The sequence below is a fragment of the Podarcis cretensis genome, assembly GCF_951804945.1.
Source record: "Podarcis cretensis genome assembly, chromosome: 3".
NCBI lineage: Eukaryota > Metazoa > Chordata > Lepidosauria > Squamata > Lacertidae > Podarcis > Podarcis cretensis.
Window position 1 is genome coordinate 66090426 of NC_137172.1, and position 16250 is coordinate 66106675.

The window sequence follows — 16250 nt, forward strand, 5'->3', positions numbered from 1 at the left end:
TTCTAAAACTACTGGTCTGTAAGGGTTGTACTATAAGATTTTTATGAAAGTTTTAATTTACTTTTATATAGTGCTTCTTGGTGATTGTTTTTAATGTCTGAGATACCTAATATTCTGTGCGATTTGGAGAATATTTTGGAGGTTTGTACCCATACTTTTCAATTCTTTGTATAACCAAGATTGGTAAATTAAAGCATCCTTGAAAATATCCCAAATAAGGAAGTAATTAGGTTTTTCTCTTATTAAGAGATTAAAAGTTTATCTCAGCAGGGTAGAGAATTAAAAACAGAAAATATTGCTATAGCAAGAGGAGAGCTATGTCTGTAAATGAAAAATGATTCACATTTTTCCACTGTGCATGTGGCATGTAGCCATGCAGTACTAAAAGAAACATTTTTTAAAATGCTCTTCAACCCATTTTTTTTAAAAAAGAAAAGTGTTCTTAATTAATCTCTTCAACAGGATCAAAAGTCAAAAATCATGGACAACTTTGGTCCTTTTTTTATATACTGGGATTGGCTATTCCCACTAGCCCTATGTGGGCCTGCAAGAAGGTTAACCTCAGACGAGTGCATGGCTGTAGGTACCACTTCTTGAAGGCCACCTTCATGTTTTAACCCCATGTTTATTAGACAGGGATGGAGGAACTCTGGCCCACTAGCCATTCTTGGCCTGCCAGGCAGTCCAGTTTGGCTCATGAGCCCATGTGTGGACACTGAGTAAAGGACTACTTTGCATATGCAATATAAGGTGCAAGGCTGCTTATTTGGCCCTGCTCCCACAATGCTCTAAGAGCAACAATGCCTGAGCAGGTATCTGACATGCTTTTGGAATATGGATCTTTTTATAGTTTTGAAATACCTTTGAATATGGTGACTTGTTTCCTTTTTCTTTTGGGGGTTATAGACTTGTATCTCCAGAGCAGCCTGCCAAGGCCAAGTTCCTGACACTAGGTTCCAAGTTCCGCTACAGTGGGCGTACTCAAGCACAAACACGGCAGGCTAGCACTCTCATAGACAGACCTGCTCCGTACTTTGAACGGACCTCAAGCAAACGTGTTTCCAGGAGTCTTGATGGTGGTAAGAGTCTAACCAAAACTAGTAAACTCCTAATATGTGCCACACATAGGTTCTTCAAAGAAATTAAAACTTGAATATTCAGATAAACTTCTTGTTTGAACTTAGTGTATAATGGTTAGTAAGGCATTTAGGGCCAGCACTTACAGAGGGTATAAAACCATTATGTTTATGGAATTTAATGGACTGGATGGATGGAATTTAATATATTGAAACATTTTTGTATCGAAACACATTCATAGACCTGAGTTATTAGAATGTGTCTCATTTTTACAATACTACAGTTGCTTTGTCTTAGAGCCCCTCCTCCTGGTGGACACTAAATATTGTCAATATAGCATTAACATTATGCGTGATCTTTTGATTTATCTCCTCATTCCTGAATGTATGAAAATTGTCCAGTGATATTGGTTTGATGTTATCATTTGCCAATATACCTTTATAGCTGACCTTTAGCACCTCACAACTTTCTATAACAAACAAACAAACAAATCACTTTCTTCAACATTTAGTCACTATATTTTTAAATGTTCCAAAGGTTTTTTCACCCAAACTATTTACTGGCATATTATGTACCCAGTTTCTTTTTCCGTTGATTTTCTGACTAAAACCAGAATACACTGGAATCTTAAAAAATAGACAATACTTGTCTCATAAAGAGCAAGGTACTATGGAATATTTCTCTCAAACATAGTTGAATTAACTAAACCTATTTTTTTGTAGCTCCAGTGGGTATTGCAGACCAGAGCCTGCTTAAGGACTTTTCTGCTACAGCTGTGGGGCCTGCTGGTGATAGGATCTTTGACGCTTCTGGACAGTTCAAATCAAAAGATGGGGAAGGTAGAGATGAGGATGGAGGCATAAGTAAAATGCCACAATTAGGAGATGGAAAGGTAAGATTGCTGATGTTTTTCAGCTTTGTGGAAATAATTGATTTTGGAAATGGATTAAAACCAACTGCTGCACTAGTGGAGCTGCACTTCAGCTAATAATTTTGTGGCTGGGTTTTTTGCACAGGATGACCCACCTATATAGGGGCAGGTCTTAAGGCACCCATATAAACTGGTGAAAGCTGCTAAAGAGCAGTTTTTCTAGAAGGCAGTTACTCTTCCCTAGATTAGTGTACCTGGCACCAAAAAGAGAGGGACTGTGTTCATCACTTCCTAGTTGTGGAAAGAGCAGGTAAAGTCCTGCAATCTTGCCCAAGGGCATCTTATTTGGTAATAAGCTGCTCTGGAGCAGAGCTAATATATTTGCTTCAGAACTCCCTGCAACTAGCTCCATTCAGTTGTGTGAAAGTGAAATCAATTTGCATATATAATTCATTTTATGATTTATTCATACTTGTGCTACCTATAGTTACATTATGCAACCACAGCTGCCATCTTCTATGAATAACTCTGCAGAAGAAAACATAATTAAGTGTAACACACATGTTTTATACTAGCTTTTATCATTTGTGTGCTTGAAGCACAATACTAGGAAATTTATTTTATAATGTGAGATATGGACATTTAAACTTTATTTTCATTTTCATATTGACAGGTTAGAAACATGCATTAATTTGAGCTTTTTCTGGCACACACAGCGTGGAATCACCTTACTAAGAATACTTTGAGATTTGATTCAATCTTTTTTTTTTAAAGGTTGTAATCCACTGAATTATCTGTGGAATATTTGTATTTTGACGGTTACACTTTTAAATTTAGCACTTTCAAAGGAAAACCTGTAGTTGGAAACATTGTCCTCATGCTGATGTCTCTCCCCTGCCCACCTTCTGTAGAAGCTTTGAATGTCTGTCTGCTTTCATCTATTGTGACTGCACTACTACAGTTCGAAACTACAGAATTCTTCACAGCCTTACAAGGTGGCAAAAATAAAAATAAAAATCTTTTTGAGCTGATATAATCCAGGTATTTGGATTATATGTTGTTGTATTTGAATACAATTGGGGCTAATGAATGTTTGTGGCATCCATATTATAATGGTAGTGCTGTCCCTACTTCTGAATAAATGTTCTCACTAACAAGTTTCTTCCCTCCTCCCTCTTTTGTGCATTCCTTCTGCCCCTTAAATGTGCATTTATATCATGGTCTCTCATCTGCATCTGGGACTGGACTCTCCCCCTCCTCCAGTCAGCATACACGCATCAGCTTTCACTTTCCAATCATTCTTGTTCATTTTGTTCCCAAAACCTACCTGCTATCCCTGAAATGGACATATTTTCAGACATTTCAGAGGATGATCATCTTGGTAAACCCATGTATACACCCTCAGATACCATAGTCTGCAGCCCTGTGAAAGAAACACCAGTTCATGGTATAAATGAACCGAAGTTCCCAACTAATCACTTGGAACTTATGGATCTTTTGGTGGCTGACCATTGTCTCCCTCTTGCTATAGAGAGAGCTGCTCATAAGAATACTGATCATGAAGATTCTGTGTCTCATTTTCCAGTTAGTGCAAACAAACCTTTTCATTTCAATTTTCCTTCTCTGCTTGATGAGAATGGTTACATTAGCTTTCCTAGCCTTCCAGAAGTTTGCATCTCGTTCCTCCCACCTTATATTCAGCATTATATTCCCATTACTTCTCCCTCATTCATTCCCTCCTTCTTCCTCATCTTTGTGCTGCTTCTCTGTACCATCCACTCTATTCCTTTCTCACTCACATTGTCCCTTCCTGTTGCTCTGTCCCTCTGCTACCTGGAGCCTAAGGCAATTTCTCTGACCACCTCTAATGACACTGCTCTAAAAGACAAAGCTGAGGAAGAGGAGGTGTGTAACTTTGTTGTCTAAATTGCCACTTGCCTGTAGATTTGTTTGGGTGTACTAAGAGAGAAGTTCAACCTTCATCCTTTCAGTATGAGGCTGCAGACTCCCTATTTATTTATTTTTTGAAAAAAAGAATTCCTTCTGCAGATATTTACGCATCTATCTTCATAAAATCTAGTGTTTTTAAAAAGCATTCACAATTTTTTCACTTCATACGGTCCTTTTAAGGACCTTCTCATACATATACTGCTTATATCCCAGTGGTATTGAGAGACCATAGTTAGGTGCTGTATACAGCGGTACCTAGGTTCTTGAACTTAATCTGTTCCGGGAGTCCATTTGACTCCCTAAACCATTCAAAAATCCTGCACTCAAGCGGAAGCAGCATCGGATGTTTGGCTTCCAAAAAACGTTCGCAAACCAGAACAGTTATTTCTGGGTTTGTGGCATTTGGGAGCAGATTTGTTCCGCAACTAAGCCATTCGGGAGCCAAGGTTCCAGTGTACTATCTTTGCGAAGAGCTGTGTACAGTTTCACTGCAGCCATTCTGAAAAAGGGATACAGCGATCTCACAACAGCCCTGTGTACATCCCTCATATGGAGGTGCTGTTCCTTACAAAATGTCTATCAGAACCCACTGAGTCCACACATTTCTGGATATGATCAGAGGCAATCTCAGGCTCCTTTCCCCCCATGGCAAGGAGAAGTATACCTCACCCCCGCTGTACCTTGTGTCCTTATCAGAGGAGCCTGTGTGTTTGCTTGGCCGCCCAGAGCAGTGGAGGAATGGCCCAGGGAGCATGCAGATGGGCAGGCAGATTCTAAGCCTCAGCCTACACGGTTGGCATGGGCCAACATTAACCCTTAGGTACACTCCTGGATAGGTACGCTCACATGGGATCTGCCAAAAATATTAGCTAACTGTTAGACACAGTACTTTGCAGCACAGCTTAGCATTTATTGAGGGGAAGAAAATGATTTCTTAATTGCCTTCCCATAATCCATATTCTTCTCCTACTTTTTAGTTCTTCTCTAGCACTGTCAAGTACTTGAAATTCCTTGTTCAAGGAACAAGTTCAGCAACTGTTTATCATTTTGAGAATAAGTATGTGAGCCTTGAACTTGTGTGCTTGTCATTTGCTACACCCACAGAGATACTGGAACATTCATTTCCATTTTTTGGTAGCTACGATTAAGTGGTGGTACATCCAAACCAAGTTAGTAAACTATAGTAGAAAAAGAAGCAAATGAACTTCAAACCATGGTTTGCTGGCTTATTTCCATGAACTAGTAACCCAGATGTATAATAAAACTTAGCAAAATGTTTTAAGTGGTGCCTTTTCTACTCCAACCTACATTCCAATGAAGTAAAATATTCCACGGCCAAAAGTTCTGATGTAAAAAAATGTCTTTCCCTGGGTCAGTTTTTTTCTCTTTAAATGAGATTTAAATTTTTTCCCAGTGTATTAACATAAGCTGGAACAAAAAAAGCATTTTTTTGCCCCAATGATTATTTTTTAAAAATGAAACTTTGGGGGTACTTTTATCTGCATCACCGGATCAGATTTTAATGGGAAGGGAGGAAAGTGCCCCAATATTTTAAGATTTGTGGGTGAAAAAAGTACATAGCTCAATCAATAAACTCTTTGTGGTACCTTTTCAGTGCATGCATGTACTGAAAGAAACCTGTAAATGATATAGTTGGAAAAAAATTAAGTGATTGAAATTTGGGGCCGTTGCTTACTAGTGTGTTTAGTTCTGCATAAAATCTGCAGTAGAAAAGTGCATCAGGCATGCAATTTCGGCTCCAAGGTCTGAGTTAGGGTTAATAATAGTTTAGGGTTTGGGCATAATGATAAATTGTGGTTAATTGAGAGAATAGGAGGCCAAAAGCTTATATACATTCAATAAAATCATTGTTTCTCATCACATCTGAACTTGACCATGTGTCAGTTCTGAAATTCAGTTTAGCTTTTTGGGTAGTAGGTAGAGAGGGTGGAGAGAGAAGTTTTTTTGTTTTAGTTTTTAACGAGGGTGTTGAATTTTAACCAGTACAATTTTAACATTGTCAGGTACAAAATTATCTTAATCTACCTTAGTCTAGCATACTTCTACTTAGCTAAAATTGTCAGGATTACTTTGAATTCAATTTATATATGCATGGATTTTTAAAAAGCTATACTTTAATGTTAATGTTGATAAGTTAAACCTCTTGACTATGTCCATATGCTTTGACTGGGTAACACTGTCTGCATTCCATAGGGCAAATGCATTTGCAGTATTTTAAAAAAGCATACTATGAAGATTTAAAGCAGAAAATTGTAGCCTCTCAAGCAGGGAAATCCTTGCGGAAATCCTAGCTGCCTGTGGTTGATAATACCAGAATTGTAAATATATATCAGACAGAAATGATTGTACAGTTTCTGAAGAAAGTCAGACAGCAAGATGGGAAACATTTATAGAAACCCCAAAATAGCGTGCATAACTGCACTGAGAACCTGGAGACCTGTTGCCAACCAGACACAGACAGGACTGGGCCAACTAACTTAGTTGGTCTTTAAGGTGCTACTGGAAGGAATTTTTTTATTTTGTTAGGACTGGGCCAGTTAAACCAGTGGTCCAACTCTACATAGGACAGCTATATACAGCTGTGTTCAGTGCGATACTTGTATCCCTAATTTCAGTGTAATCTAATATGCCAATTTGTTTATTACGGTGACTATTTGCTCATTTAATCGATTAAACACTTTTGATACTACATTGCAGCAAGAATTCCAAAAACCTCAGATAAAGGTGGGACTGGGATAAATATATCCTGATACAGTGGTGCCTCGCAAGACGAAATTAATCCGTTCCGTGAGGCTCTTCGTATAGCGGTTTTCTCGTCTTGCGAAGCAAGCCCATTGACAGCTTAGCGGATTAGCGCTATTAGCATTTTAGCGGCTTTTAGCGGATCAGCTGATAAGCGGCTTATCAGCGGATCAGCTGATAAGCGGCTTAGGGCTTAGGAAAAGGGGGGGGGAGGGAAAAAACCCCGCAGGAACTCGCAAGACATTTTCGTCTTGCGAAGCAAGCCCATAGGGAAATTCGTTTTGCGAAGCGCCTCCAAAACGGAAAACCCTTTCGTCTAGCGGGTTTTCCGTCTTACGAGGCGTTCGTCTTGCGGGGCACCACTGTAATGTATTTGGTACACACTATACTTTCCCTTTCATATAGTTACTAGTAAGAGATGTGTGTGATAAAGTAAAATAGTTATTAAAACAATGACCTTAAACCAATAGAGGTTGGTTTAATATCTGGCAATTTATATATTGATTCATTTTTATTTTGTGGGGACATAAATACTTTGATTAAAATTGTATTTCAGATGCCTCTTGCAAGTCACTCTTAGTTAGCTAACCTATAACACCAAGCCATAATTCGATACTACATGAACAAAGCTTCTGCTCATGTACTGCATTTCCTCTTCTCATCTTATGCTTCACTTGGGTTTGTTACTTCCTCTTTAGTGCAAACCATAATTTTCTGTTGCATCCAGAGCACTGAACTGTGGTTTGTGCTTTCCCTCCAAACAAGAACTAGCATTCAGCTACAAACTGATTTATAATCCTGATGGTTTGTAAGTAACAGCAAACTTTAGTTTGAACTAAAGAGCAAGTTATTAAACTGGAGTGTGGGGAGGAGAAGGGAGTGCACAAGCATTTGGCTCATTCACAGAGCCCAAAACAATGGTTTAATGTTATACCTGAAGTCTGCAATATATATTTTTATGTGATATCCCAAAAAGCATAAAACAAACCATTCAAATAAAGCTCTTGGTATCTTTCAGCATTTAACAGTACAAATGTAATTTCCCCTGTATAGTTTTTAACAGTAATAATGTACTACAGATATATTCTGTGTTGGTATTGCAATTGCTCTTCTTCAGTGTTCAGAATTCAAGCTGATCTCTTCACCTTCAGATTTAAAAAAATTATTTCAAACTGTGGAGAAAAATAAGCAAACACGATGGTTGTAGAGAGACAGACAAATCTTCCATTTTCCATTTCACCTATACCAAAAATTACTTCAGCCATTTCTACAGTGTTGTAGGTGGAAGACTGCAGTGGTTTAATAACTTGAGCAGCATCCGAGGCAAAAACAATAAAGGTTTGTAAATAGAGCACATTGTTTGTAGTATTTCTAAACAAAAGACCATGTGCTAATTCAGTGTCTACACTAATGAGTGTTTTCTTTTGCTGACCTCTGGGTGGTTCCTCTACATAGGCAGAGATAGAAGAGGAGGAAATTCGCAAGGAGGTGGATATTTTCAATTACACCTGGTTGTTGCCTGCTATTATCAGTGCTTGAGGCTGCTGTCAATTATGTTTGCATAGTGGCTACCCCTGTTTTATTTTAAAAGCCCCGTTTATTGAACTTTTAAACACTTTTTTGTTGTGTTGATGATCATGGGTTGTTGTTTTTCCGTGTCTTCTTTTGTGTGTGCTTTAATTTTACAGACCTTTTCCTTGAGAATAGATGGGGAAAATATTTATGTCAGACATAGCAATTTAATGTTGGAGGTTTGTATAATCTAAGGAGTACTTTTCTGTCCTCATGGGCTGCCAGGCTGCATGAGATTGGAGGTCACTTGCAGGCTGTTCTAGGCACAGTGCATGAAATGCATGGGGGTGTTCGACTTGGACATGCATGTTGAAAACCAATCTTAGTCATTGTAAATGAATGAATTTAAGTATGCAGCTGTTAATACATATTGGAATGGCAAGTAGAACTTATAGCCCTGTTTAGATGTTAATATTTGGAGGAAATTGGTTTTTTAAAGACTTGCCAAAATGGTTGAGGATGCACCATCTAGAATTCAAATGGATGTTTCCTTTTACATTTCCTATGCATAACTGGAAATGTGAGGCAATGAATGCTATTAAAAAAATGATGCAGTAAAATTAGAACCAGGAAGTTCTTTGTTCTCTTCCTGGAATCCTAGAGAATCTAATTCTATAGTAAAATAATACTTACACCGTGAAGTAATTCGTGCTTTATTTGTTGTGATACCAGGAGGCACTATATTGCCTTTGGAATGAAATTATGAATGGTAGATTCTTTTGGCAGCCATATTGAGTAAATATTGTTTATCTATTACATCCAAATAGTCATTCAAAGTAACAAAACTCTGGATCCAGAAGTGCAAGCTTTGTCATCCAAATTGGGCTATTTGCACTGTTAGATTTAGATGATGTCAATTATTTGTATACATGCAAAAACATTACATTAAAATCTTCAGATTTACAGTAACCTTACTAATATGTTATGTTGCTTTTTGGCAGCTTCCGATAACTAAATACATACTTTGTATAATTTTACTAAAACACTGTAAAGTGTACTGCATAACGTTGCATTGAACAAATCCAAGAAATGTGCCTGGTCTCAACCCAACATTCTTTTTGAAAATACTCTATTGACTCAAACTGTGATAAATCTCTACCAATTGGTTGTTGTTTTTTTGTTACTTAGATTGTTACTAAAGGTACTAGTTGTACCCCTTGGAAGTTTTTGCTGCTTTTACACTTTCAAAGCTCATAGTGCCATACACATGGAAGTCTGGAGGGCAATATTTTGGCTAATTAAATGCCAACACGAAAAACCTCCAGTTGTCCTCTTCCCCCAACAGACTATGGAAAAATGTCCTTCCTCCATGCTGTCCTTGTCACTTATCTCTCTCCCCCTGCCAGTGTTTCTTCTATCCCAGAGCCTGCTTCCCAACCCAATATTCCAGACACTCTTTTTCTTCCTTCCCTCTTCTTGATATGCATACTATCTTATTGCCCCTCTAGTACAAGGTTATATCTGAAAGCCAGCTTTCAGCATGATTTAATTATGTCATTGGGCATAATGGCATATTATTTTATGGTGCCTTCAGATGTGGTTTGAAAATTAGTTGCAGCGTGGATTCTAGCCTCAGCACACACAGACACACACACACACACACAGAGAGAGAGAGAGAGAGAGAGAGAGAGAGAGAGAGAGAGAGAGAGACCCACACCCATGTCTTAAGAATGACATACTGCTTCAAAGGAACTTCAGAGAATTGTAGCTGGAGAATTGGGAAGTGCAAGCTTTCACTATGTTTGTTTAAATAAATTATAAAGCAAGATGCCTAAATTATTTCTGGTCACGCAGCATTTCCTGTGTGTTGTACTGCTTTTCCCTACAGAGTGGGTAAGCTCATGGTTGCTGTACTTTGCAACACAGAAACAGTTGAAGCCACAATTCTTTACCTACCATCTTCTCACGTGAGAGTCACTAGTGTCCATGGTGGCGGGGAGGGGGCAAACTATGCTCTCAAAGCTAAGTGTACATTAATAGAATGCTTGATCCCCATCCTCTCACAGTAAATAGTGCCATGTACTTTTGTGGGCAAAAGATGGCGTGTTTATCCTGGATATTATTGGGGTGAAGGCAAACCCTGCTTTTCATCTAGAGACTGGGTGGCCTGGTCTTCACTTTTAGGGAGTGCGTCATAATTATGGGTATTTTGCCCTTATAGTGACAAAAATAAACATTTGCTCTGTGACTAAGTGTTCTACATCTCAGAAACTGCCTTGTAGCTCAATTTGATAATACTGTAAAGATTAAGAAAAGAAAAAGCACATGATATCATAGTAAGAAAAGAGAATACTTTAAATGAATAAATTACTCAATCTGGATATCCCAGGCACTTTTCATGGTGTGTTTTTTAAAAAAATGGTTTATGTTTGTCACATGTTGTCCTACCTTTTTTACATTACACGTTGCTTAGGACCTGGATAAGACCCAGGATGAATTACTGAAGCATCAGGCTAGCATTAGTGAACTCAAGCGCAATTTTATGGAATCCACTCCTGAGCCACGCCCTAATGAATGGGAAAAGCGGCGTATCACACCTCTGTCTCTACAGACACAAGGGGTATGTCACTGAAGACCCTTGTCAGCATGCATAGCCACAAAATTAAGAAAATAGTTAAACTATACATTGTGTTTCAGTATTAACAAGGAAGATATGGGGTGTTTTTTTGTTGCTAATGTGATATTTGTTTGCTGCTAACACATTAACATTGTGTGCATCTGTTGCTTTCTGTTTGCAAAAATTTCAAAGTAACTACATTACTTTTTAGGTTGATAAAGCAAGAATGAAGTAGTTATTAATAATATAATTTGAGAGTTTTAGATAAAGAGTGTGGAATGTCAGTTTACAGTGCAGCTCCAAGTATATTCACTCCAAGTCCCTAAGTCGTTTCATTGCCTCACCATTTACAGTAATTTGGAGGCGGAAGTACTTCAACAGGAGGAAAAGGGGTAAGGGAAAAACAATTCACAACCCTCCCTCCAAAAAAGGTACTACAGGAAAAGTTATTCTTGAATGCACTCCAATTTAGTGGTGTTATACCTAATGCATTTTGAGTGAACCTCTGTCAGGCAACTAAAAAGCAGATTCAGAAAATTCAACTTGGCCATTATCATAAAATGTATAATGCTAAAATGACATTCAAATGTATTTATATAGTATTGAGAATGCTAATAGGATTTAAATTCCACTATCAGTAAGCTCCAGTCTTCTATTTACAGTTTTCAATGTGTGTGTCCTTTAAAAAAAGAAAACCAAATGCCATAGATGTGCCAATGTATGGCATGCTTTCAGGAATGAAATGCACTTTTTGTTCAGCACTTTTGAAGTTTACCTCTTAGGTTGCTTTGTGAACCATTTCCATACAAACAACACAAATTAATTACAGAAATCCAGAATGAGCCAGTAGGCCAGGTATTTACTTCAGAACATTTATTTGTGGTTTTTATCTGTATTGAGGCAGATTCTGAAATCAGTGTCTCCAGAGTAACTCACTGACATGACTAGACTCCATCATAAAATGCTTTTGCCTTAAAAATAAAACAACTTTTGGGCTTTTCAGTATTTAATGACCCAACCATATGTGTGGTTTTTAATCTCTGTTTAGCACAAATAATACCCAGTACATAGACATGGGTCCACTGAAGAGCTGAACCTGTAGCATTTCCCATCCTGTGTACTTGGGGAGAGATAATTCAGAGAGTACTCCATGCATGATAGTGTATACCAGATGTCTGTGCAGAAAGCATTGTTGATTATGCCAGTGACACAGGAATTCTCTGCCTGTTTTTATGCCAGTTGTCCTAGCATAAAAAGCACTGCGTGGATGTATTTGTTTCTTTTAGCATTCTGCCTGTCGTGTTCGCTGTTTACTGTGGCTGTTATCTCTTCTGCAGTTTATTAAATTTGTATTCTGCCTTTTCATCAAATGTGCTCAGCATAGCCAACATCAGTAAAATATAAAGTGAAATACAAAATGGATTAGCTAGCGAATGTGCCACACTCAAGCTATTTGAAAATGAAGACTCAACTATATTTCTCTGAATGTATATTGACATCAATTAAAACTGTTCTGCAGATCAGTAATGTCAAAGAATGGGATCCTCCTAAATAGAGCCTTCTCTTGTTCCAAAGGGTATTTAGCTGTTGATAAGGCTGTATTCTTTTTTGTGTATTAAGAAATGAGGCTTTAAATGATGCTGCCTGATACGCATATTAAGTATTATAAGCTCAGGTGCCAGTTCAAGGTGTATCTGTCATATACCCTATGCAGTGGCAGATTTGTGCTTTTTGAATAGAGCTTGACTTTTCTCCAAAATCAGCCTCAAAGAGGGATGTGCTTCCTTTGGTGTTACCTTCAGTTAAGTTTTTATACCACTGTTCCCTAGCACAGCATAGGGAGCCAATTTCATATTTCTTAATGTGTTGCATATCTTTGTCCAAGGACATCTTGTCAATAATAACTAGTTAATAGAATAAGAAATACGCCACAGTTTTAAGTTTCCAATAGTTGGTACTGTATAAGCAAAATACTTGCCAAGCTGAACAAGAAATTGATAATCTACTTCAAATTAGTGAGAATAACAGTAGTGTTATTATAGTTGCAGTGCCCTTGCCAATTTACATAATACCTGTGTACTAGAGAGTTTAAATTTTATCAGTGAAATTAGTCATTTCTTGAAAGGTTGTATTAGTTCCTTCAGATTCAGGACTATGCTACAGGTTTAAGTATGCATCACTGTCTTGCTTTTTTCCTTCTTTTCCCCATCACCTTTTTGTACGCATTCTGAACATGTTAGAGCTAGCAGCCTATTTAAGAATAGTGCTATGTTTTGACATAATAGTAGTACTAATAAATTGTTTCCTTAAGTTCTTCACTGCTGCAGGGGCAGAGTAGTAGGACACAAATGAAACATTTAGGCTGGGGAAATATTGGCTGCTATCCAAGAGACTTGCACTAGTGGAATGGAACTTTCCCATTCTTACCCCTGCAGCCCCCCATGTGTCCTCAGAATCAGCTCTGGAGGGCAGAGGGACCCTATAGAGAAGATTTTGTGAGCGTGCGAGGGAAGGAAACAGAGGTGCCATGGCACCAGCAGAACTTCACTAGCACTGCTTTAAATACAAGCCATTATCAGTTACTATTGTGACTATTACTCAGTGGAAGGTGCTGGATTTTAACAGCCAGAAAAGAAAATCATGGTGCCTTGTGGGATCAACTGTTACTGACTTTTGGATTGTATGAAACTCTTCGTGTACATAGATTGGGGTGGGTGGGAGTTTTCTACAAAAGTAGCTTTATTGATACTGAAAAGTGGAGGGCACTTCTCCTCTTTTCAACATTCCTGTGTGCCAAATTATAAAATGAGTGTTTGCCTTCACAGCCATGTGCTTTGACAGTCAACAATTCCTCCAAGTAAGCTCACAAAATCATTTAGCCCACATTTGGGTTATAATTTGGGTTTATTGCACACATTTTATAGTTCAGCTTTAAATGTGCTATCTTGCCTAACCTTCCTTTCATAATTAATGTCCTAGGGAAAATGGAATATTAATGAAGAAAAAAATGGATTGCACAAAAGCCTGAAAATAAAAGTTTGAAATATAAGCTAGTTTTAATGGCCACGATACATAATAGGTTTGCACATGAGGGTACATGTAGGTTTCAACTTAATAATGTACATTTCAGGAAGGAGCAAGATTGTGAGAACAGAGTTGCACAATTTTCTCGATGGATGGGTTAGATCCAGAGATGTCTTGCGTGAGCCAGAAAGCCCTTCCAATTATCCAAGGCGGCTCTGCTGAAATCCTCGAATTTCTTATCCTACTCTAGCCACCCCACCTGCTTCATCACACACATTTTGAGAGGGTCTGTTGCCCTACAGGAATGGATTTAGGAAGATGCCATGATCTGCAGTATGGGGGGGGCGTGGGAAGCCAGGGAAACCCCTTGATCATCTTCAAATCCTATCCGTAATGGGTTAAAAAAAGAATATTATGAAAATAGATGGAGCTGTACCTTGTAGGGAAACACATTTGAATGTACTCTTTCTTGTGTTTGTGTGCTTTTTTTCCTTTCCTGTCCTTTTTCTTTTCTTGCCTGATGCTTTCCTTTATTTTGTAGGTCACTGCTGTTTTGTCTTCTGCTGTTTAATTCGTTACTTTCCATTTTCTAACTTGTCTAGAGCCTAGAAGAGGAGATAGCATCAATTTTATTTAGTAAAGAGGGTTTTTCCACTAGCATGAAATCTGCCTTCACTTCAGCTACCTTGTGGACAGCAGAGGGCACTGTTGTGAAAGATAATGTACCTTCTGAAAAGCTTTCTGCCTCGCCCTTCTCTCAGCTGCCTGAGGTGCTTTTCCACATTTACTTTTTCCACCATAACACTATATATGAAGACAGTGGGGTTTCATGTCAGATGAAATTGTGTCCCAGTGATTAAAAGATTATAAGATGAAATTAGGATAGAGAAAAATGCAGAGCCTAAAATAAAGCTATATGAAATGGCTGGTGTGTATGCAAAACGCCTGCATGAATTGGTTTTACCAGTGACTTGCATGTAGAAGTGCCAACTCCATGCAGGAAGTGGGAACGGACAGTTACATATTGCACCATTGCGCTTTTTTAAAAGTTAGAAGTAAAATTATTTTGAATGAAAAAATGAAAGGCAAGCGCAAGCTAAAAGCTTAAAAGTTAGAAGTAAAATTATTTTGAATGAAAAAATGAAAGGCAAGCGCAAGCTAAAAGCTTTTCTTGCCCATTCTAAATGTTTTGTAGACATAGATCTTCAAAAGAAATAGTACTATATATTGTTTTTCTGTTCCATTTATATTTGAAATTATCTGGGAGCCATAGATAAATCTAGTCTTAAACTTTAATTTGAAACCAAAATTAAATCACAGCTGCTGTCATAGGATTAATTATTATAGTAATGGTACTGTTACATTTTTCCTTTCACTTTTTTGTACTGTCCCTTGTGTGTATGTGTATGTGTGTCATCTCTTAGCTTTTAAGATCTACATACGTCAGTTTGTCCTGATTCTAGGTCATAACAAGTGGCACAGTACTATTTCCTTGAGGATCATATGACAGTATGGGCTTTTAAAATGCTGTTCCTTACATGCTTATATTCCAAACACACTTCTCCATTTGAGATATTACATATGTACAGGCAAATTTCATATATCCTCAAAGGTGCCCAGCTAATCAAGGGTCTAAAACAAGGAAATGTATGTGAGTTCAGATATTTAATATCTGTGAAATAGGAACATCTGGCAGAACTTGTAGCAGCCCTTTCAAGGGTGTCAATATTCACTGATATACATTAGGTTTGTTAGAAAAATCTGCATGTACATGAACATAGCTGGCCAGTTAATGTTAGCCTTGTTTGGCACTTCATAACATTGTCTTACAAATATAATGATGATGATGATGATGATAGTTATTAAAGTAGAATATTTATTTCAGAGTTTAACCTGTCCCAAGCCCAAGAGAGTGCAAGTTTCAAATAGAGATGTATCCTGTTCAGATAAATCAAGTGAAATAAAAACCCCTAAAGAATCCAGATTTACCAAATGCCAACTTTGGAGCTTTCATAAGTAGAAAGTTTTACAGCACTCTGGACTAAAAAATATTGCATATTTTCAGTGTGCTTATTGCTGTGCACTTGATCTGTGCTAATTTAACAAATTGTGCTGTACATGTGTGAGTGTGCAATCAGTCCCTCTGTGCTGTTTGTTAAATGATAAAATCAGATGTTTGTGTCAAGAGATGTTGAAACTTGTATTTATGTTTGTCTTCTGGTTGCTTCTTGTTTCACAGAAATTTACTCCCCAAACAGAAGAGCCTTCCATTGGAGCCAGCAGGACGATTAAGGTTCTACTATTTTGCCATAGTCCATTGAACTTTGACATTTCAGAATCTTCATTCTTCCTTCCTTCCTTTTTTCATTTAACCATTACAGTCATCTTTGTTCTTCATGTGACCTGAACCACCCATCACATAGTTTTATGTTCACT

The 16250-nt window shown here is 37.8% G+C and overlaps 2 protein-coding genes across 10 annotated transcripts in view; both read left to right on the forward strand.

Moving 5' to 3' along the window:
• EPB41L2 (erythrocyte membrane protein band 4.1 like 2) overlaps positions 1-16250 on the forward strand; it is a 78553-nt gene that overhangs the window by 52217 nt on the left and 10086 nt on the right. For 4 of the 9 annotated variants that reach the window (XM_079970629.1, XM_079970630.1, XM_079970636.1 and 1 more), the window contains 5 exons: positions 907-1079; positions 1800-1969; positions 8350-8412; positions 10647-10793; positions 16054-16107. In XM_079970629.1, coding sequence (XP_079826755.1) covers positions 907-1079; positions 1800-1969; positions 8350-8412; positions 10647-10793; positions 16054-16107 — 607 coding nt within the window. Of the gene's footprint in view, positions 1-906; positions 1080-1799; positions 1970-8116; positions 8150-8349; positions 8413-10646; positions 10794-16053; positions 16108-16250 lie in introns of all 9 variants that reach the window. The other 5 variants (XM_079970631.1, XM_079970632.1, XM_079970633.1 and 2 more) reach the window with 5 other exon arrangements.
• On the forward strand, positions 3086-4815 carry LOC307213409 (uncharacterized protein; the record flags this gene model as incomplete). Its single annotated transcript, XM_079971277.1, has 1 exon — positions 3086-4815. A coding segment is annotated over one exon (789 nt), but the record flags the coding sequence as incomplete, so codon positions are not given.